At 39.4% G+C, this 24305-nt stretch overlaps 1 protein-coding gene across 1 annotated transcript in view; it reads right to left on the bottom strand.

Annotated features, from left to right (window-relative positions):
- LOC111842590 (up-regulator of cell proliferation-like) overlaps positions 1-18419 on the bottom strand; it is a 38272-nt gene extending 19853 nt beyond the window's left edge. The window contains exons 1-2 of the mRNA XM_023809325.2: positions 18297-18419; positions 11919-12004 (exon numbers count right to left, since the gene is read on the bottom strand). Of these exons, the coding sequence (XP_023665093.2) occupies positions 11919-12004; positions 18297-18310 (100 nt within the window). The 5' untranslated portion in view covers positions 18311-18419. The remainder of the gene's footprint in view (positions 1-11918; positions 12005-18296) is intronic.
- Positions 18420-24305: the final 5886 nt, after the last annotated feature.

Raw genomic sequence — 24305 nt, 5'->3', positions numbered from 1 at the left:
TTCCATGTGCAGGACACAAAGTTGAAACTACACTGTACCAGGTTTGTCAAACTAACATTGTCCAGTTAAAATCGTCTATGGGATGCCAAGATGTGTGTGTATACTGAATTTTATAAAATGAGCCTTTAACACATTGACAGTAAACATTTCTATGTGCAAAATGAACAGTTGCAAGTATTCTTATGTTCCCTCTTTAGCTACCTCCAGAAATTCTTACAAAAATACTGAAGGACGTCATTCTCAGCGATGGGGAGACTGCATACCGAACCCTCTCTTTGGTATGCAGAGAATTTCGAGATGTTATTGGGAATGACGCATTTAGAAGAGAAGTCCACTTTTCTTGGCTAGACAGTAAGTGCTACTTTTGTTCTTTTAGTTAAGTATAGAGAACATTTATTTTAATATAGATGGTATAGGACAAGTATTAGTTAAACGAGTTTTTCACTCATCTGGTCTTTACTTTGTTTACCTAAAACAAACCAAAAGGTGTCGTCAACTGAAGCATCTTTTCAAGCCAATACAGAGATGAATACAGAAAAGCTTATCGGATCACAGAATGCCTAAACTGCAAATCTCTTTACAAGGACTGTCCACCAGGATACAGGGGAAGAGGCAAGAGAGGAGAGCTTTTGGGATTTTATTCTGTTCTGGATTACACGAAATTGGGGGCACTCAGTGAATAATGAATCGATAAAAAATGGTCATGTTTATTATTATGTTTATAATAAATGTCATTTGTTTGTAACACTCATTGTGGTTATTTGATAAAGATAAGGTAAGAACAGGTCAGAGAAAAGCTTAATTTGAAATTTTAATTATGACAAATACTGTGCAAAGGAATGGTAAACAATACAAAATATCATATCAATATGTTCAGATTTAACTGCTAAATCATGTCCAGTTTTTTTCAAGTGTTTTAGGCGTAAAATATAACGCAAGCATTGAAATAAATGTCTAGTGCAAGTCATATAGAAAGATGCATTACAACCGATTGAAACTGAAACAAAACGAAAATAATGTAGACATACCGACTTCATGTCAAAATTGAGAACGTTGTACTACAAATGTTTTAGAGTAGGTGAATAAAACAACAGTAAGTAAGTAAGTAATCTTTGCCATCTGTCAACTTCATACATTGCTGTTGAACTGTTTTCCGGGATAATATTACTCTTCGGCGAACCAATAAAAGGAGATACTGTACAGGTGCGTGACCTGCCTAATGTCTCCCCGCCCACAATCGTCGGTGAACCAATTAAATGACACGTAGGCGGAGCAACACGTGTCGCCCCGCCCCAATATGTCGCCCCGCCCCATCGTCCACACTGCACTCAGGTCTACTTGGCCCAAGGCGACCGAGTACACGGCCACAAACAGCAAACACGTGAAACCTGAAGAAAATGTCGCATTCGCGGTGCAGAAAAAAATAGTGATTCCGCTACTGAGCTATAAGTGAAAGCTGCTTCAGTCCAATCTTTGGTCAGCTGCCTGGATTGAGGCTTTCTGTTTGAGACGAGTCTTTTTATTTAATTTTTTTAAATTTTATTAACATGGAAATAGTCTGTAGGGTTTGCAAATTGCCCTAACGTTTTTGATGCAGCTAAGTCTAAGTTCATAATGGAATAATTTAGATTTGCCATAAGATTTCTTGCGTGAGAGTCTGAAAGCGTGTTACCCAAACCCGTGAGAGTTTGCAATCCTGAACACATACATTTTTTGTTTCCCCTGAATTGATTTGTAGCCTATAAAAAATTACCTTATACAGTTGTTAAAAAGCGGAAACGTAGACCAACAATATTACGTTTGAAAATTTTCCAGCTTTACAGTTTCAGGACAGAACAGCCACTTTATGAACATTGCAGCTTTCTGAGTGTTAGATTCGCTGCTGTTATTAACACTAATAACAGCGCAAACAAAACGGCCGCATACACCGAAGTAGTTCTTGTTTGTTCACTGGCGTGGGAAAGGCATTACCTGCAAGATCGCTATTGTTTTTTTTGCTGCATTTGTTCATTATTACATTATTTAACTTAACACACCACATCATTAAATTCTCATCCTTGCATTAGAATATAGACCAGTTAATATTTTGATGGTATCTCATGTGGTAATGCTGCATCATATGTTTTAAATTTACTACACACTGAATATTCAACTGAAGCTTGACATAAAAAATTAAATCGCGAATCAAATCGTAATCGCAATGTCTGCCAGAAAAATCGCAATTAGATATTTTCCCCAAATCGTTCAGCCCTAATTCTTATTAATGAGCCTTTTACTGTCGGATTGGATAAATAATAACTTCAAGTGCAACCAATGGTGTTACTGCCCGCCGCGTTACCCGCCCCGTCCCTTCACACATGCACATGTGTTTAAATGAACGCAGGGGAAGTCGTGGTTGTCAACACAATCAGGTATTATGTGGCTACATATACCACAACGTGTTTACCCTACCATTCCATTAGGGGGGCGCCCCAAGTAAATTTTATTTAATTTTATTTTCTATATAGCGCGCCAGATCACAATAGAAGTCATTTAAGGCTACCTTTCCTATAGAAAAGGTTTATACCTTGTCCTTTTATTAAACAAACTAAACAGCCTTATGTTATTTATCTTATTTACAGTTCATCACTGTAGTATGCTGAAACAACCGAACACGTTTTAAAACGAAATTTGCCGCCTGCCGTTCACGGGTTTTTCGTCACCAATCGTCTTATTTGCACCGTTCAGTCACTAAAGTCTATGACGTTTCACAAGAGCGCAAGCCGGCGCATTTTTAGCGTAAAATGCGGAAAAGGCTTTTTCTCCGCAATAAATGTTTACTTTGTCTAATAAATGCAGACACACTCGCTTGCGTGCTCTCTCCCCGTCACATGTTATTGAGGCCATCAGTTCCAGAAACATTTACCTTGGTCTCGTCACTCCAGAGTAGTCAAAGTAGGAGAGACTATAGGCAGTGCTAAGAGTTAGGTGAGTGCAATATGAAGTTATAATAATTATTATTATTATAATTTATTTGCAATATGAAGTGCAATGTGCAAGCTCCGGCAGATATAGTTATGGCAGCATAAGTAGGAGGGAGAGGCAGGTGGGAATGCAGGCATGGGGAGTCCCTGAAATGTCAGCACTCCAATCCCACAAGCGATTGTGAAGCTAGAGTGACAGCACTGTCAATTCAGTTTATCCAAAGCCAGTGGCACCGATCCCCACCCAGCTCTACACCTCACACTATAGGTATAACTGGGAGTGAGCAGTTAACTTGAGTTAGAACTAGTGTCCCTATAAGCTAAACTAAACAGGTGTGTTTTTAGTCTGGTCCAAGGCCATTCAGTGCTTTATAGGTTAATAGCAGTGATTTATAGTCAATCCGAGACTTAACTGGTAACCAATGAAGGGAGGATAAGACCGGTGTAATGCGCTCAAATTTTTTAGTGTTTGTGAGAACTCTGGCTGCTGCATTCTGTACCAGCTGAAGTTTATGTAAGGATCCAGACGGGCAACCAGACAGGAGGGCATTACAGTAGTCCAGTCTGGAAGTTAATTTTTCTGCATCATGAAGTGAGAGCATCTTACGAAGCTTGGCTATGTTCCGTAGATGATAAAATGCAGTTCTAGTAATACTTCTTATGTGAGCATCAAAACATAGATCTGAATCAACTTGAAGACCAAGATATCTAACCACCATGTTAGGTTGTATAGGAAGGCCACTAATGCTGAGGTGGTGAAACTTATTTCTTGCAGCCTTGGGACCAATTACCAGTATTTCTGTTTTTTCTGTGTTTAACATTAGGAATTTTTTGCCATCCAGCACTGGATATCTAACAGACAGTCTTCTAACCGAGATTAGAGGAGTGATGTATCATCAGGGTTAACAGATATATGTAACTGTGTATCATCTGCATAACAATGAAACCCAGCACCATGATTTCTAATAATGTTACCAAGAGGTAGCATGTATAGGGTAATCAGAGCAAGAGTCCTGAATTCGTTGAATTCACAACAGATATGTTTACACATGTAAATGCAGATTACAAATACATGAACGTTTTAAAATTACATGATTATTTTAAATTTCCTTATCTTACCTTCTGACTTTTTATTTGTTCATTTTATTTTGTACATTTTGCACAGAGGGCTCGTGCATGTGAACAGGAACCATGGGTTTATTCCCAGGAACATGAAACGGTGCCATCCTGGAGTCACACATTATAACAGTCACAGAATACGATGTAACACCCCCCAACCCCAAACAATACGTTTGTTTTTTGGAACGTTTGCTGTTTAATACACTTGTAATCCGATTGCCTGTAGACACTTTTTAAGTTGTGGTTGTTGGTTAACTTATTATACTGTACAGTACGGTGTCTTGCCTGCCTGGTGCCCAGGTAGGAGACCTTCCAGATCGTGTGGACAAGCTTTTGGCCCCAGCTGGGGTGGATCCAGTTGTCGTGGTGCATGTTGGCACCAACGACATAGGCAAGGGTAGGACGGCTGTTCTGCAGGATAAATTTATAGAAGTCGCCAATAAGCTTAGAAGCAGAACGTCCATGGTGGTATTTTCTGAAATACTCCCCGTGCCATGCGCAAGTCCGGCTAAGTTAGCTGAGATAAGGAGATTAAATGCGTGGCTAAAAGGATGGTGTAGGAAAGAGGGGTTTAGGTTTATGGGGCACTGGAGGACCTTCTGGAACAGGTGGGACCTGTTCAAGCCAGATGGGTTGCATCTGAACCGGAGGGGAACCAGTGTACTGGGAAGGCGTATTAGTAGAGTAGTTGAGGAATGATTAAACTAGGGACTGGGGGGGTAGGGAGGTTAGTTAAGTATGTAACTGGGGGGAAACGGAAAGCCCCAAAAAATCATATTATAAGTAGGCACTGTAATAGGCCTACCCTTTGTTGTCTGTATTTAAACGCCAGGAGTATTAAGAATAAAATTCATGATTTAGAGGCTCTTATCTCATCGGACTATTATGATATTATAGCAATAACTGAAATGTGGTTGAGAGAAAAGGATGGACAAGAATATAATATGGATGGTTACACGTTGTTCCGTAAAGACCATATAGGTAAGAAGGGAGGTGGTGTTGCAGTATATGTAAAGGAAAACTTGCAGGCAAGGGAGCTTACTGATATAAGTAAAAGTACGGAAGCTATATGGGTAAAATTAGATGCTAAAAACTCAAATAGCCTAATTGTCGGTGTTTGTTACAGAGCACCTAATGTAGCTGACGAGGAAAGCAGATTGTTATACAGTGATATTAGGATTATGAGCAATAAAAATGATGTGGTAGTAATAGGTGATTTTAATCTACTGGGGATGCAGTGGGACATTGTTGCTGGCTCTTCTGAAAATGAACTTGAGATGGTGGAATTAGTACAGGATTGTTTTTTTACTCAGTTTGTTAACACCCCTACCAGGGGAGATGCCATTCTTGATCTTGTTTTCTCTAATAACCAAGACAGGATTGGTAAATTAGACGTTTTAGAACCACTTGACAGTAGCGATCATAACACGGTTAAATTTGAGGTTAAGTTTAGTGCCCGAAGAGCAAAGTCCAAATCAAAAATATATAATGTTAGGAAGGCTAACTTCAACTGTATGAGATTAAAACTAGAAACTGTGAACTGGATGGAGTTAAATAACAAAACTGTTGAAGAGGCATGGGAATTTTTTAAAAGCACATTATTGCAAGTGCAAGAGGACTTCATACCGGTTTCCAGCAAGAATAAATCTAGGAAATTGCAACCTAGGTGGTTTACTAGGGAAATAAAGTATAAAAGTAAGGAGGAAAAGGGCTTTGTTCCAGAAATGGAAAATAACTGATGATGACAGAATAAAGCAAGAGTATCTAAATCAGGCTGAATTAAAAGACATTAGACGAGCTAAAAGGAATGTCGAAAGGAAGATCGCATTGGAGGCTAAGGATGACGTTAAAAGTTTCTTCCAGTATTTTAACTCTAAAAGAGCTCTAAAAGCTGAAATTACTAATCTGCAGGATAGTAAGGGTCTTATAATTGAAAACGACATTGATATAGTAAATGAGTTCAATGATAGTTTTGCACGGGTATTCACTGTTGAGGACACTAGTAACTTACCAGTTCTTATTACTAATCCAACATCGTCTATAACTAATACATATATAACTGAAGCTGATGTTTTGCAAAGCCTAGCTAAGCTCAAAATAAATAAATCACAGGGCCCTGATGGCATCTTACCTATAGTGTTAAAAGAGATGAGGGATATTATTTGCCAACCCTTAACTTTACTGTTTCAAAAATCCTTATCTGAAGGTGTGGTACCTTCTGATTGGAAGCATTCCAACATAATGCCCATTTTCAAAAAAGGGGATAGAAGTAATTTGTCAAACTATAGGCCAATCAGTCTAACTGGTAAAGTTATGGAGGCTATAATCAAAGAGAAAATGGTAGATTACCTGGACTCAAATAACATTTTGAGGGATAGCTAGCATGGATTTAGGAGAGGTAGATCCTGTTTAACAAATCTGTTGGAGTTTTTTGAGGAAGCTACTCAGGAAGTTGATGATAAGAAGGCCTATGATGTCATCTACTTAGATTTCCAAAAGGCTTTTGATGTTGTCCCCCACAAGAGGTTCTCACTTAAACTCAAAGCGACAGGTATTTTAGGAACTGTAGCGACCTGGATTGCTAACTGGTTAGCGGATAGGAAGCAGTGAGTAGTTATAAGAGGCTCAATGTCACAGTGGGCCTGCGTTCATAGTGGGGTACCGCAGGGTTCAATTTTAGGACCACTATTGTTCCTAATTTACATAAATGATACAGACATCAATATATACAGTAAACTGGTGAAATTTGCAGATGACACCAAGGTGGGTGGTGTAGCAGATACTGAACTAGCGGCTCAGCAGCTACAGCGGGATCTTAATTTAATTAGTGACTGGGCCGACACCTGGCAGATGAAATTTAACATAGACAAATGTAAGGTACTCCATGTAGGGAGCAGAAATATAAAGTACAGGTATTTTATGGGACCTACTGAAATAAAGGTAGCTGATTATGAGAAAGACCTTGGTGTGTATACATGTTGATGCTTCCATGTCTCATTCTCGCCAGTGCAGGGAAGCAATAAAAAAGGCCAATAGGATGTTGGGGTATATCTCCAGGTGTGTTGAGTTTAAGTCAAGGGAGGTAATGCTAAGAATATACAATTCCTTGGTGAGACCTCACCTAGAATATTGTGTGCAGGTTTGGTCACCATATATTAAAAAGGACATTGCGGCCTTAGAAAAGGTGCAACGTAGGGCCACAAGAATGATTCCTGGTCTTAGAGGAATGTCATACGAGGAAAGGTTATTTGAGCTAAATCTGTTCAGCCTCAAGCAAAGGAGACTGAGGGGGGACATGATCCAGGTCTATAAGATTCTAACAGGTTTGGATGCTGTTCAACTGAATAGTTACTTCAGCATTAGTTCAAATACAAGAACTCGTGGCCATAGGTGGAAATTAGCGGGAGAACATTTCAAACTGGATTTAACGAAGCACTTCTTTACACAGCGTGTAGTCAGAGTATGGAATAGTCTTCCTGATAACAAGCTGAATCCTTGGGTTCCTTTAAATCAGAGCTAGATAAGATTTTAACAACTCTGAGCTATTAGTTAAGTTCTCCCCAAGCGAGCTCGATGGGCCGAATGGCCTCCTCTCATTTGTATAGTTCTTATGTTCTTGTCAAATTAAATAATTTTTCTTTATAAAAGTAAGATTTGGTATTCCAAAAACTTTTTTTCCCCTACGCATTGTTGCCAAAAAGTGTGTGTGTGTGTGTGTGTGTGGGGGGGGGCGGTAATAGTACAGATACACAAATATAGCAAGACAATGTGAGGTTCAGTAAAATACAGTCTAATTGGCATATCATTATTTGCCACAATTTATGACTGTGTACAGTGCTTGTGTACAGTGCTCAGCATAAATGAGTACACCCCCACCAGACTTCAGAGAACTCAGAAAATCTTTAGTTACCCTAAATTTCTATGGGACACTATACTACAAAATAGGGCTGCAACTAATGATTATTTTGATAATCGATTAATCTGGCGATTACTTTTTCGATTAATCGGGGGGGGGGGGGGGCAAAAACCAATTCGATTTCCAGCAATTTTTAATAACCCAGTCTGTCTTTATACAAAGGTTGTTTCCAGCAACTCACATAAAAAACAAATGTATGCTACATTAAGAGTATATATATATAAAAAGAAAAAGGTAGCAGCTGAATCAATGCAATAACATACACAAAATCTTGTTTTATGAAGTGCAACCAGCATGGTGCTTTAGATAATGTATTCAATACTCCAGTATTTTAATGTAAAAGCACAGACTACCGCTGCTGCTGTGACTAAGAATATTATTAAATAATTGTCTAATGTTATTTAATGTTGATACACATATGTGACAGGGGGAGAGCACGTAAGCGAGTGTGTCTGCATTTATTATGGACAAAGTAAACATTTATTGCGGAGAAAAAGCCTTTTCCACATTTTATGCTAAAAATGCGCCGGCTTCCGGTCTCGTGAAACACTATAGACTTTAGTGACTGAATGGCGCAAATAAGACGATTGGTGATGAAAAACCCGTGAACGGCAGGCAGCAAATTTCATTTTAAAACGTGTCCGGTTGTTTCAGCATACTACAGTGATGAACTGTAAATAAGATAAATAACATAAGGCTGTTTACTTTGTTTAATAAAAGGACAAGGTATAGACCTGTTCTATAGGAAAGGTAGCCTTAAATGACTTCTATTGTGATCTAGCACTATATAGAAGATAAAATTAAATAAAATTAACTTGGGGCGCCCCCCTAATAGAATGGTAGGGTAAACACGTTGTGGTATATGTAGCCACATTTGTAGCCACATAATAGCTGATTGTGTTGACAACCACGACCTTAAACCATTGGTTCCCAAACTTTCTCTGCAGGGCCCCCTTTTCTAGATAGGAACATTATTGAGCCCCCCCCCCCATTCAAACTACACAGGTTCAGATTCAAACTTTATTTGAAATACAACTCCCTTTTCTAATTGAGCGAAACAAATGCAATTACAAAATACAAATGGTGCAATTTCACCACTGTGGGAGAAAAAAGAGCAATCAATTAAAAATAAAAGTCCAGCATAAGTTTGTTTTATGCAAATAGAATTTAATGTTCCGGTTAATATTCATTGGCTACACAAATTAAAGTTTGTTTTACGTTAACGATTTTGTTTTTAATGATAACCGCAGGTTTCAGCCTATACTATAGCACAAAACAACACAAAATCATACAAGTCATTAATTGATAGTCTCCCTGCACTTCATGTAGAAAATTTTAAACCTCGTTTTTCATGATATGGTAAGATTTTTTTGTCCGGCGCTGCAAAACGTTGTCACGCGTCACCATCTTACATGGTACAAAAACCTTGCAAGAGCAAGACGATTTAAGACAGATCGTACAGCACCTCTCAGCCGGCTGAACAAACTGGAACTGCCTCCGTAATGACAACTTTGCCCTTATTGCCTGAAGAACGTGACGTTTTTATCCCAGGAAGTTCCGATGCATTATCTGCTATTTCTCCCGAATATCACGTAAAGCAGCGAGAACTGGTTTTTCAGTTAATTTATCTGGTAAAATAAAGTTTAAATAAATTACATAAATGCTCTAATAGTACACGTAAGGTAGTGGTTTATATATTGTTAGTTACTTTAATGTTGCGCTGCTTTATTTGTTTAATCGTCCAGTCTGTAACGAGGTTATTTTGCCCCTGAGGCTATTCCATCGGTGCGACCCCCCCGGAATACCTCTGGGAAGCAGTGATTTAAACACATGTGTGTGTGTGAAGGGACGGGGCGGGTAACGCGGCCGGTGTTATGCCGAAAAACGCATCCCTGTCAAAAAAGGCATCCCTGCCTTAGAATGCATGCCGGTGTTCTGACGAGTTGAGCTTTTAAGGGTTTTTTGGGGGTTAGGGTTTTTTTTAGGGGTTAGGGTTAGGGTTTTAGGGGTGTTTTGGGGGTTAGGGTTAGAGTTTTATGGGTTTTTTGGGGCTATTGATTAGCACTACGGTAGCCTAACTCGACAAAGTAGCTCAACTCGTTTCAGATCAACGACCAATCGGTCATTTAGAGACAGGCATGCATTCTACGGCAGGGATGCCTTTTTCGGCATAACACCGGCAGTAACGCCATTGCATGGTTGCACTTGAAGTTATCCAATCCGACAGTAAACGGCTCATTAAGAATATTCTCAGAGCTCTGTTCTCGAAATAAAATCCCGAGTCCATGACAAGAACGAATAGTTGTTGCAGCCCTAGTTAATTGTATTTAATTTTATTTTCTACATAGCGCCAGATCACAACAGAAGTCATTAAGGTTACCTTTCCTATAGAACAGGTCTATACATTGTCCTTTTATTAAACAAACTAAATAGTCTTATCCAATTTACACAACAGCTTATCATTTTTGTCGCGCGTTTACAATTCTCCTCCACACTCTGTTTCGCGCATGGCGGAGTTCCGCCCCGATGCACGTGCAGAGACACGTGCGCGCACACACAGGTGAGCACTATTTTAAGCTATCAGCTATCACTTTTAAAGCCTAACAGTTAATGTATTTGCAGGTCAGGATCTCAATAAATGAGCCAGACATTTCTGACTTCCCATATCAAGAGGCTCTAGAAATGTTCTTCCAGAAGCCCAGGAAGATAAACTGCAGTGACAAAAGCTGCACACTTTATGGATAATTGTAATAAAAAGAAATGTTTCGATGTTTAGTTCAGTTGTTATATTGACTGCTATCATTAAAAGAGCTTTAAGAGTTGCCGGGTAAAAGCGGAAGTTGCCGTTTTTCCGCCACTCTCTTTACTGTGCCGAGCTGAAGCAAAAGTCTCTGCTTAATTCTGTCTTCAGTTCAATCCACCTCGCACTACTGTTCTTTCAGTGCTCCGATTTGTATGTGGGATTATAATCAGCCGTGGAGTAAAGTACCGAACTCTGACGACTCAGTGCTCTCTGAGTGGAGCCCTCCAGCGGTCGATCACACCACACACCGGCATCAGGGGGGGGGCAGAATCCCTGACAATATCTGTAGTTAATAGTTATATTTAGCCTGCACGGACCCCCTTTGAAAATAAATAAATAAAAAAAAGCAACCAGGCTATTGTGGAAAATAGTCACAACATCAGCTATATGTTTTACTAAGAATTACCCACTCTTTTAGCTAGCTATATAATTCGCAAATATTGATTTTGAAATAACATGCAGAATAACAGCTCCTGAGACAGCACTAAGAAATACAAATAAGAGGACGGAACAGAAAGAGGAAACGCTGCTGCCTTGAAAGAGTTAAATTAACTGCGGTAAGTTAAATGAAAAGGTAAAATAATTACGGTACAGAAATGCGCAGAGGGCTCGTGCACATGAACAGGAACCTTGTGTTCATTCCCAATAAATGTGAAACAGCGCCCCCTGGAGTCACATTACGATGGTCACAAAATATGGTGTAACACTGAAGGTAAAAAAACCATATTGCAGAGAAAGGTCGAATTAGTATTAAATTCTTTTAAAATGAATGTTACTGTCTTTATTAATGGCCGCTATCAGTTTAATACTAGCAGCGGCACAGCCAGAGAAGCCAACAACTCACACGATACTCAGATACACGCTAAACACACGCAGGGCCTCCAGCTCTCACGCATCTGGCATGACACTGCCACTTTTTGATTCTCTTGTTCATGCAAGAAATCTTACCGCAAGCCTATATGACGGTAAGTCAAAACACTCGTTACAAAATATCGTACTTGTAAGACACCAAGTTTTCAGACTTATTTTGAGAAAAAAAACTTTTATATTTGAGCTAACACAGTAAATGTTCTAATATACTATACGCATAAATGATTATGATGTAATTACTCTTTACCTTGTTTAGTTCCTCTTTTGCCGTCATTTCCCGCGTTGATCCCAGAGGGTGCAGATTCACCATGATCCAGAGCCTCTTCGTCAAGTCTGCACATTGAGCATTGTAGAGGGAAGTAAAGCAATTTAGAAACTAAAGAAAAACTAGAAAAATATTAAAGGAAATTCTGATATTTTGTTGCCACTCATTTTCATATTTTGAATTTATTAATTTACCAAATAGGGAAGAAATAAAATATCAAAACAAAAGTATAAACTTGCAAAACATCATATTGGGTAATTTACATTAACTGTGCCTTCATAGAGCATTAATAAGCAGCATGTAAGTATACTTTTGACAGCTTTAATATGCAGTAATAACAAACATTATATGACAAATGTTATAATTGTGTAATCATATACAGTTTCCCTCTCCCTCTCCCCAGCTACCTCCACCAGCTCCTCGGGGGGGACACCGAGGCGTTCCCAGGCCAGCCGAGAGATATAATCCCTCCAGCGAGTCCTGGGCCTGCCTCCTCCCTGTAGGACAGGCACGGAAAACCTCTCCGGGTAGCCGCCCAGGAGGCATCCGCACCAGATGTCCAAACCACCTCAACTGGCTCCTTTCGACGTGAAGAAGCAGCGGTTCTACTCTGAGGCCCTCCCGGATATCCGAACTTCTCACCCTATCCCTAAGGGAGAGCCCAGACACCCTGCGGAGAAACCTCATTTCGGCCGCCTGTATTCGCGATCTCATTCTTTCGGTCATTACCCGTAGCTCATGACCATAGGTGAGGGTAGGGATAAAGATGGACCAATAGATCGAGAGCTTTGCTTTTTGGCTCAGTTCTTTCTTAGCCACGATGGACCGGTTAAGCGCCTGCAAAACTATAGACGCCGCTCCGATTCGTCTATCCAGCTCCCGATCTCGCCTACCCTCACTCGTGAACAAGACCCCGAGATACTTAAACTCCTCCACTTGAGGCAGTACGTCTTCCCCGACCCGAAGAGGGCAAACCACCCGTTTCCGGCTGAGAACCATGGTCTCGGACTTGGAGGTGCGAACCGCCCCAGTGCATGCTGGAGATCCCCAGACACATCATCGACCTGTAGCCCCGGGCATGTTCATACCATGTCCACTTATGGACACCCTTATGCTCGAACATGGTGTTCGTTATGGACAAACCATGCATTGCACAGAAGTCCAATAACAGAACACCACTCGGGTTCAGATCAGGGAGGCCGTTCCTCCCAATCACCCCCTTCCAGGTCACACTGTCATTGCCCACGTGAGCGTTGAAGTCCCCCAGCAAAACGACGGAATCCCCCCGCGGCACACCAAATAGCATACCACTAAGGGAATCCAAGACCCGAAGGCGCAGGGAAACAGCCCTCTCGTAAACCGGGGTAAACTCTGTTGTTAATGCACCGAGCTGTGGGGCCACCAATAGCCCCACCCCAGCCCGGCGTCGCTCACCCGCCGCAACTCCAGAGTAAAAGAGCGTCCAGCCCCTCTCCAGGAGATTGGTTCCAGAACCCAAGCTATGTGTTGAGGTGAGCCCGACTATATCTAGTCGATACCTCTCAACCTCACACACAAGCTCAGGCTCCTTCCCCACCAGAGAGATGACATTCCATGTCCCGAAAGCCAGTTTTGTCAGCCGGGGATCGGACTGCCAGGGCCTCCCTTGGCCGCCACCCGATCCACAAAGCACCGAACCCCTGACATTTCCCCTGCGGGTGGTGGGCCCACCTGGGTACAGTCCCGCGTGCCTCTTTCGGGCTATGCCCGGCCGGGCCCCACGGGCCAAAGCCCGGCCACCAGGCGCTCGCCAACGGGCCCCTCCCCCAGGCCTGGCTCCAGGGTGGGGCCCCAGTAACCCTAGTCCGGGAGAGGGAAACAGGACTTTGTTTTTAAACTTTTTCATGGGGTTCTTTTGGACTGCTCTTTGTCTGGCCCCTCCCCTGGGACCTTTTTGCCTTGGGAGACCCTACCAGGGGCTATTACCCCCGACAACCTAGCCCCCAGGTTCACGGAGACACGCAAACCCCTCCACCACGATAAGGTGGCAATCCAATCTAGTAATATAAAATGTTACCTAATATTGATATAAAATGTATTCTATAGTGAAATGACAGCAGGAAGGGGTGCTTAAACCTGCATTTCCCATTTCAGTTCAGTTTAGTTTATTTGTCATATGCAAGTTAGCATAAGACATGACATTGCATGAACATTTCATCAAAGGGACAATCATTCGTCAACTATATATTACATTGAGGATGGTTCTGAGATTTCAACAAGTTCCACACTGTAAAAAATTGCCATGCAGGGTTGCCAGTAGTTTACTGTTAATTTTATAATTCATCTACTGTAAACTAATTTACAGCATGTTACTGTTATAATACAATGGTAAAAAAATAACACAAAGGCCAACAAATCAAATCCATCCATTATCTATACCGCTTTATCCATCTGGGTCATGGGGAAGCTGGAGCCAATCCCAGCACCATCGGGCGAGAGGCAGGGTACACCCTGGGCAGGCCGCCAGTCCACCACAGGGCCAACACAGACAAACAGCCACACACACTCGCATGCACACCTATGGGCAATTTAGAGTAGCCAGTTGACCAAATCTGCATGTCTTTGGACTGTGGGAGGAAACCCACGCATGCACGGGGAGAACATGTAAACACACACACAGAAAGGCACAATGGGTGACCCAGGGATAAAACCCTTCTTGCTGTGAGGCGACAGTGCTAACCACTGCACCACTGTGCCAAAAATCAAATCATTTTGCCTATTTAATACAGTGGTACCTCAGAACTCGAAATTAATCCGTTCAGAACTCCGGACCAAATCCTAAAAAGTTCGAGTTCTGATCGAATTTTCCCCATAAGAAGAATGGAAAACCAATTAATTGGTTCCCGGCCCTAAAAAATTACACCGAAATATGTTTTTTTTAGCATTTAAACAGAAAATGAACCAGACAAAACAAGAAAAGCATATAGTGTACTCAACACATCTAAGCACATTTATCAAAAGTCATTTTTAAAGTAAGAAAATGTATCCAAACAATGTATCAAGTTAAAATAAAATCAATGTGTCATGCCCCGATCGTCCGCTCCTTCTGTGTGCCACGCCCCCTCATTAACCCCGTGTGGAATCCCCGTGTGATCAGCTGTTTCTGGTTGTTGTCATTAGTCCTCTGTATTTAGTCCGTGTTTCAGTTTGTTTCCCCAGTCCGGTCATTGTATTGTCCATCTGCGTTTTGCCTGCCTTACCTGTAATTAAACCCCGTATTCCCCGATACCCTGACGTTTGTGCCTTTGTCTTAAAGGGCGCGACAATATTATTATAATTAAATGTATTAATGGTTTATTATTAATATTAAAATAATTAATAAGAATTCTTTATTTTTAAATGTATTTTATTATATAATAATAATTACTGTTACTGTCTATCATTGTCTAAATCAGGGGTCACCAACCTTTTTGAAACTGAGAGCCACTTCACGGGTACTGAGCCATATGTAGGGATACCAGTTTGAAACGCCCTCCTAAACTTCATGTATAATAAACATGTTTTAAATGCTTTTTTTTAGATATTGTGATTTTGAAATCTATATAAATGCAAATGTGATTAAAGAAGAATAGCAACAGGATAAAATTAAATTTTAGACGCTGCTCACTGGTGAGTTGTGCTATATTTAGAACAGGTCCGCGGACAACTCATGTAGTCCTTGGGGGCATCCTGGTGCCCGCGGACACTATGTTGGTGACCCCTGGTCTAAATGTATTTTAACTGTCTAAATATATGTATTCAGCTAGTGTAAACATGCACGATGTTATCCCAGCGAATGCGAGGCTGAGACAGAAGCGTTACCCTTTGTTACCACTGAGAGATGTGCCGCGTGACTCATTTCCCCGCCCATACAAGTTATCTTAGGTCTGCGTTCACGGTTTGACTTCTGAGATTCAGATCGAGTTTTAGGTCATTTTTTTTCCCCAACTGGTTGGTTCGACTTTTAAGAAATTTGAGTTCTAATGAGTTCGAGAACTGAGGTACCACTGTTTTTAGATTGTTTATGAGGCTTAATTTTTGGAAACCCAGGAGTAATATTTAGAAACCCACTGCAAGAGAATGGAATGCCACAGATATTAGTCTCCATCACATTTTATTTTTAGCTACCTTTCAATGTCCTTTGGGATGCCTGCATTAATTAATGTGGACCAAATGGCTCTTTGCCTTCAGTACTATAGTGGTACTTGGGTGTTTGACGTGACGTGTGATTTTAATGTAACATAGTGTAAATACTTACCAAAATGTGTTTTTCCTTATAAACATCAAGTATAAATGAAGCAAAGTACAGTATATTATGTTGTAATTTTAGTTTTGGATGAAAAAATATTTTTTTAGCATATTTATTTAAAGGTTTTAATGCCAAATGTCCTGCGGTGTGACTGTAACATGAATGACACATGAAATGTAAATAGCAATAAAATAAACCAGCAACATTTGAGATAATTCATAAAATCTTTGGCATTAGTCTCAGATATCAACTTAATAAAAAAAAGTTTTTTGACATGCAAAAACATGATACGGTAATATTTACAGCAAGTTAAATTTTGTAACATAAATGCCGTCCTGCAGCGTGACATGCAAGTCAAGTTTTTAAATTTTTGCATGGACAACTATAGGAGTCTTCAAGACAGGCCCCCTACCAGGAAGTAACTCAGTTATTGGAGAGTGCTGTGAAAGTTAAAAGTTGAGTATTAATCTCTTAATATTTGAACAGATTTCATTGTTTCTGTTAGACAATGTTTGTGTCCATTTACGATGTCCTGTGGTGTGACGGGCCTTATTAAAAGGGAAAAAGTTTGGTTTAAAAAAAAAAAACTTATATTAAGGTTAAAAGCAATATTATTAGTCAGTTAGCATTAGCCCCAAGGTCAGTCATGTATAGAAAGGGATTAAAGTGGCCACAATGCTGTTAATGTCCTGTGGTGTGACATTCATGTCCTGCGGTGTGATGTGCTTAATGCAATGTATTGCTAGAGCCTTACCTGTTATTTTTAAAATTCTAAATAGATGATGTATTTGTATTCATGTTTATTGCATATAGATGACCCACAATCACTGATATTTATTTTTAAGTGTTTTTAAAGTGCTTTATGATGTTTTTAGGAATGAGCAAAGAGAGGACAAGAAGGTACCGGGAGAGGTTAAATCATGATGAAGCTAGGCGTGAGGAGATCCTTAGGGAGAGAAGAAGAAAGTATATAAGTTGATATAGGGAAAGGGAGTTTTTGAGGGAGTTTGAATATGATAAAAATGTTGCACATTAAAGGAGAAATCCAGTGTGAATTCAACCTCCAATGCACTGTACGCATGTTATTCACAGTATTCATGTTAAATTCATCAAATTCATGTTAAAAATGGTTTAAGAAAGATTTTCTAGATAATAGATAAAAATGTAAAATGATAAAAGATGAAAATGGAAATGAATTTTATACACTTTATACAGTGATCAGTTTATGGTAAGCCTATTTGTTTTTGGTCTGTTACACTGTTTTAATAAAAACTAATTTCATTACATTCAGTTTACTCTCATTATTGTTGCGGTTTTCTATATAGCCATATGTGCCCACTTTTGCATAGATGTTTTTAGTCAGGTGAAAAACTTAAGATACTTAAAATTGCGTCCTGTGGTGTGACAGAATGTCCTGTGGTGTGACGTCACTTTAAATGCAATTAAATGCCTTTTAAGTTTGATCATTCATTTTTATTGTGATGTAGCCTTTAAAACATTGTATAATTTAACTATCACAAGAAAAATAAACAGTGCATTAAGACTTTTCTTCATTTTACAAAATATTTCTATGCGAGTGAGTGAGAAAAGAAGGTGCAAGTAAGGAGTGGAACTGAAAAACAGCTGTGAAAAATAAGTGCATGTTGAGTTTCAATAATGATTTTTATAAAGGGCTTCTTAAACTTTAACATATGTGATCTGCAGTTGAAATCAATAATATTTGTAAATTTAATCTTTACAGTAGTGCTATGTCACACCGCAGGACATTTTCCGTCTGTGGCTGTGAAAAAGGCTTAGAAAATAGAAAAAAAAGGGGAAATTCTGTAAACCACTAACATTTCCCAAACCTTAAGCCTTTGAACATTATAATTTCATACATTTTGTGCAGAAATTGGAATATCAAAAAAAAAAATAGTGTTTCACCTCTATTTGTCAAGTACCCACTTATAGGTGTGTAACTGCAATAAAATCCTGAAGGATTGTCGTTAGTGGGTTTGGATGTTAGTGTCAGTATGAATGTCTGTGTATATTCTTCTAGTAAGAGACAGGATACCACCTAGGAAAGAATAATGAGAGCTTTATGGATAACATACCCTTTATTATCCATGGTGTGTCCAACCTTAGTGGTCCATCTTGAGAACTGCAGGAGGTGCCACACAAGTAGAAACCACTCTATCACCCACAGACTAGCAGAATAGAGCAGATCCCACCATGATCCATTCCTGCAACAGCAGTCAACAACCAATATAGTTTAATATATCTGGCTTTTTATACTTTTGCCTGATTCAACACCATGGTAGATATATAAAAATCTGCCAAATAACAGGCAGTACCATGTCATGCTATGCAAATATACATCCAGCACCACTGGTGTACAGAGGAGTGGCTGGTTCCAAAGGGCGTCGCAGCTCTCATAACACCTTTCTGCGTATATTACCCATAATCCAAGGCTGCAATCCAGGACTGGTCTTATGACAACAAATTTAATGTTGAATTTAATTAAAATGTATAGGTTAATACCATCCAAACATATGAATTACATTTAAGTAGACTGAACATGGGTGCCGTTGAATTAATTTTAAAAAAAAATTTAATTATACTCTGTTACGTGCCGTAAGTTTGGGTTACATGCCGTAATGGATATGTGCCGTAAGTTTCGGGTACGTGCCGTAAGTTTAGGAGGATGCCTGCATGTCCTTCGGACGTCCTGCCCACTCGCCGATTGGTCAACCGCCCCCTTGACTCCGCCCTCTGGACCTGACCCCGCCTCCCTGGCCTTCGGAGCAGTTTCCGGTTTGTCGGCTGAAGAGATTGCCACTTCGTCCCTTTGTCTGCCCGCTACTTGCTTCTCGCCTGCTAGCTCGCTCTTCGTTCACTTTGCTTTTGGTTTGAATGCTTGTGTATGACTGTTTGGCTCTTGACTTGCGATTTTCGCTTCATCCCTTATTGTACTTTTGCCCTGGTTTTGACTGCTTGCTTGGTTTTGAACTTTCACCTGTACTTCGACTTCACCTCTCTGTTCTCCCCTCTAGATACCTTTGCTTTGACTGTGTGTTTCGTGTTCCACTAGGTGTGTGTAAGGAGTGTCTGCCTTTTTGTTTAATCGTAAACGTGGAGATTATTGTTTGTTTGGTCAGGGAGAAAGATTTAGGCATTGTTGTTTTGTTTCACCCCTCTTGTGTTCATTTAGGTAGCTTAGCTTGTGGTAATACTCGGTAGATGTGTTTTGGTTTGTTTTGAAACACACAGTCAAAGCAAAGGTATCCAGAGGGGAGAACAGAGAGGTGAAGTCGAAGTACAGGCGAAAGTTCAAAACCAAGCAAGCAGTCAAAACCAGGGCAAAGGTACAATAAGGGATGAGGCGAAAATCGGAAGTCAAGAGCCAACCAGTCATACACAAGCATTCAAACCAAAAGCAAAGCGAACGAAGAGCGAGCTAGCAGGCGAGAAGCAAGTAGCGGGCAGACGAAGGGACGAAGCGGCACTCTCTTCAGCCGACAAACCGAAAACCGCTCCGAAGGCCAGGGAGGCGGGGTCAGGTCCAGAGGGCCGAGTCGAGGGGGCGGTTGACCAATCGGCAAGTGGGCAGGACTTCCGAAGGACCTGCAGGCATCCTCCTAAACTTACGGCACGTAACACACTCTACTAAAATTTATTTAGTTTATATAACCAGTTTAATTGTATGTTATATACAGGGCTGCAGATAAGTGGTGCGCAAGTACGCATTCACCCTTAAAAGCAATACGTGCGGCAATCGATTGCTGTGACAGTGCAAATGCGTGCATATTTTATGTGCATTTGCGCTGATATGACAAAAAATTACCGTGCATTTTAACCTGTATATGCTAATTCGTAGTTCATTTGCTGTATAGAGGTTTAGACGTTTGCACTGTCACAGCAATCGATTGCCGCACGTATCGCTTTTAAGGGTGAATGCGTACTTGCGCACCAGTTATCTGCAGCCCTGTATATAACATACAATTAAACTATGAACTTAAAATTTATATCTGTTCTTAGACAGAATTCATAGTGAAAAATCTGTGTTAATATTTGAATAAATCAAACAGTAATTTTAGGAATTTAGGGCTTGTTGGCAGCATGTGGTCCAGTGGGCTAAATCTCTGTGCCTGTAAACTGCAGGTAGCTGATTGAAGCCTGACCTTGGCATGTCTGTGTGTCCTTCAGCAAAGCCCTTATTTAGGTAAATGTGTTTTTATGTGCTACTTACTTAAAACTATTTGTTGATTAACTTGTAAAATGTGAGGTAATCCATTTCCTTAAAAGTGCTGAGTTAACTGGACTTAATTGGGCAAATCATTTATTACAAATGATTTTAAGTTAAGTCAACTGGGAATTTAATGCATTGAACTTGGCATATTAAGTGCCATAATTGGGCAGGAAATTTGCTATAACAAATTTTCGAGTTGAAACATCTTGTTACATTTTAAGTTAAATTAACTTTTTTAAGGTAACCGGTTTCCTCAATTTTTTTTAAGTAAACTGAACTTATCCAGGCTTATAGTATACGGCAAATCTGTATTATTCCATTATAAACCTGAAATTAGCTACACCAAAAGCTTTGGGGTAGATTGCAAACCCTATTATTATTATTATTATTATTATTTATTATTGTTACATATTAAGGTAATAAAAATGTTACAGACATGTAAATGCGTGTGTGCAGACTTGTCTCTAATGTAAAGTCTCACTCCAGCCAGCTGACCAAAGTTGACAACCCTGCGCTTATATCAACGTTAGCAAACTGTCATGTTAAATAGAGTACAGCACCTGTATCCGCGGGTGATGCAATCCAAGACCTACGGCGGAGATCCAAACCCGGGGACAGTAATGTTAGCTAGCTAACTAACTAACTAAGAGTGACTAAACCACTACTAGCAAAGATCCTTATTCAACAAAACATTTCAGCAAACTAAAGCAACGAAAGATACATCTTAACAATTAGAAGCTTTAATAAGAATAAGGTAACATTTCTCCTCCACTTTCACAGGCGACTATAAAAGCTCCGCAGAAGAATATCTGATGGGATGAATGAAATAAGCGTGACTGGCAGATTCAACTTTGGCCTGCGCCATCTGACCAATTTGGTGAGCAGGGCAGTCGTGTTTTGCACAAATTATGAAATGGCTTGGCCCATAGAAATAAATACGTATTTCTCTGTATGGCTGGAACCGCTAAAACTATCGGTGTGCATTGTCTTTGCACTTGACATCACAGAACTGCTCGCAAATCTAAGTACGCATTTGTAGTTTCTTTTGCACATTAGCAAATCGGATTACACACGCACGGATTGAGATAGTCACACAACTCTCCATACACATTTGCAAATAATTTTGTTACAATAATAACCCAATACGTCTGTGAGACAAATAGACATATGTTGCGGTCAGCCACGGATCAAAGCTGAATTTGCCTAACGCCACTCTCTAACAAACAAGCTATGTGACGCTGAATATACCCGGAAAAGCTGTAAATTTATGCTGGTTTACATGTAAAATACATGTATTGCTTAAATTCTGCCATTTTGGTTTAATAAGATAATCAGAAATAATTATGCGGATGTTATCATTTATGTATTTACATTATACTAACATCTGAGATTACTAAATAAAAAATTAAGTTTACTGCCTTAACAGTATAATAACTGGTTTTAGGAATCGCATTAAGATTTTTTTTTTTATTGTCCAGCTCTTGAAAAATGTATCTAAAATGTACAGAAATAAATATTAGTCCTAACTAAGTAGAAAGTAAAAACATCACACCAGTACACGTAATCGCATAACTTTACGAAACAAAAACGCGACATAAAAATATGTCTGGAAAAAAGAAACAATTTACCTTTACAAATGCCTCAACAGAATTATAATTCACCACATACTTGAGCTAGATTAATCATATTTTTGCACAAGCAACATACACACCTCTGCTACAAATGAACACGTTTCCGGGAGATCCGTACACCCTACTGGATCCGTAGCTTCCGGATCCGGTTCATGCATAATGTACCTGTGCGCCTGCGTGTGTCTTTCCCAGCGTTAGACTGCGCATGTGCTCAGAGTTAAAGCATGCGTACACGGAGTATTTTACGACAGGTAGCAAACAGTACTGTTTTTTTTTATTTATTTAAATATATATACTTTATTCAACAATTGCACAATGTACAGGAATGTTAATCTCCATTATAGAAATCACAAATTGTGCATTTTCCAATATTGCAGGTGTTTTAACACAAATAAAACATAAACAAGACTCACATCATCACATTTTGCCAGGGGAAGTACGAATTTACAAAAAGATATCAAAGTGTTTACAAACCTTCACAGTTCTTGTTGCCTTTTGATTAAAAGAATGCTTAATCGAATTCACATATTGCTTGACCTCATTGTTAAAAGCAATAAAAGATGTTTTGGAATGCGCAAACTTACATTTATGAATGTAATATTTTGCCAACAGAATAATGAGATTAATAATGAAAGTTTCATTAGGCATAGTTTTAGTTCTGTTGAGGTCATAAAGGCCAAAAAGAACATCCTTCCAAAATAACTTGAAATCTTTCTCAATTTTTCCAGCAATAAAAATACAAATGTCAGACCAGAAACTTTGGACAAAAGGGCAGTGCCAAAACAGATGGGTAACTGTTTCAATATTCACAGAACAGAAAGTGCACATTACATCAATATCTTTTTAAAAAAATTTAACAATATGATCATTAGACGGGTAAAACATATGAATTAATTTAAATGATATTTCTCTAATTTTGTTGGTCAGCAGGTATCGGCTGGGTAAGAGCCAGACCTTCTTCCAGTCAATGTTTTGCACAAATTTATTCCAGTATGGAACCACATATGGGACTGTGATAATATCTGTTTTGAGCAAAGATCTAATTAGTTTGTTGTTCTTTCCATTGTTACAGGAAAAACAAATCTTACCAACTGAAGTGTCAGTCAGTGATAACAAGACTAGTTGTTGTGTGTCCAATCTTGGTTGAGCTCTAAATAACATGCAAACACCAGAAGAAATTGCTCCAAAGACTTTGGCATAATCTCCAGGAGACACAGGAATTTTGTATTCTAGAAACTCACAATAGGAGTAAAGACAACCAGCCCTGTTAAACAATTGGTCAACAAAAATAATGTTATTATTAAACCAGTAATCAATAAATAAAGATTTGTGTTTAAACAGTATGTCTTTGTTGTTCCATATATAATATTTGTTGGGCAAAAAGTTATGTTTGAAAAGAAGAGACCATGAAAGGAAGGTCTGGCGGTGAAAGGATGACATTTTTATCTGGACTTTATCAATATTATAATTACAGGTTAAGAAAAAGCTCAATCCATCCAGTTTTGACAGAATATGACAGGGTATGACATTCCAAATAGAGTTAGGGTTTTTAAAGAAATGTTTTAACCAATTTACTTTAAAAGTATTATTAAGAGTACAGAAATCAATAAAGTTTAATCCACGCCTTTCATAGTCATTTGTTAGAACAGATTTCTTCACATGATGAGTTCTATTTTTCCATAAGAAGTTGAAGAGTAGCTTGTCAATCTCAGTAATATGTTTTTTGTCCACATACAGAGATAGAGCTGGATATGTTAACCGTGATAAACCTTCTGCCTTAGACAGTAGGGTTCTGCCCCTGAGGGAGAGATCCCGTAACAGCCATTGGTTCGGCTTCTTTTTTTAGTTCTTTGAATAATAGGGTTGAAGTTCAATGAGGTTCTTTTTTGTTGGTCCTTTGTGATTGTGATACCTAAGTGAACAAGTTCATTTTTGATTGGGATACTGCAAATGGAGGATATCATGCAGTCCTTAATGGACATGATTTCATACTTATTGATATTCAGCCTTAAGCCAGAGGCCATGGAAAATTTTCTTATAGTATTTATTGCAACAGAGACTTGATTTTCATCTCTAAGAAAGAGAGTGGTATCGTCCGCCAGTTGAGATATAATAAGCTCTGTACCTAATATATTGATGCCGTTTATTTCACTTGACTTAATATGATCAGACAAAAGCTGGGCTACCAATAGAAAGAGGTAAGGCGAAGCCGGGCACCCTTGTCGGATGCCTCTAGAAACATT

Source organism: Paramormyrops kingsleyae, chromosome 25 (genome assembly GCF_048594095.1).
Source record: "Paramormyrops kingsleyae isolate MSU_618 chromosome 25, PKINGS_0.4, whole genome shotgun sequence".
NCBI lineage: Eukaryota > Metazoa > Chordata > Actinopteri > Osteoglossiformes > Mormyridae > Paramormyrops > Paramormyrops kingsleyae.
The sequence above is the reverse complement of the archived record's forward strand: the minus strand, read 5'-3'. Positions and strand labels throughout refer to the sequence as shown.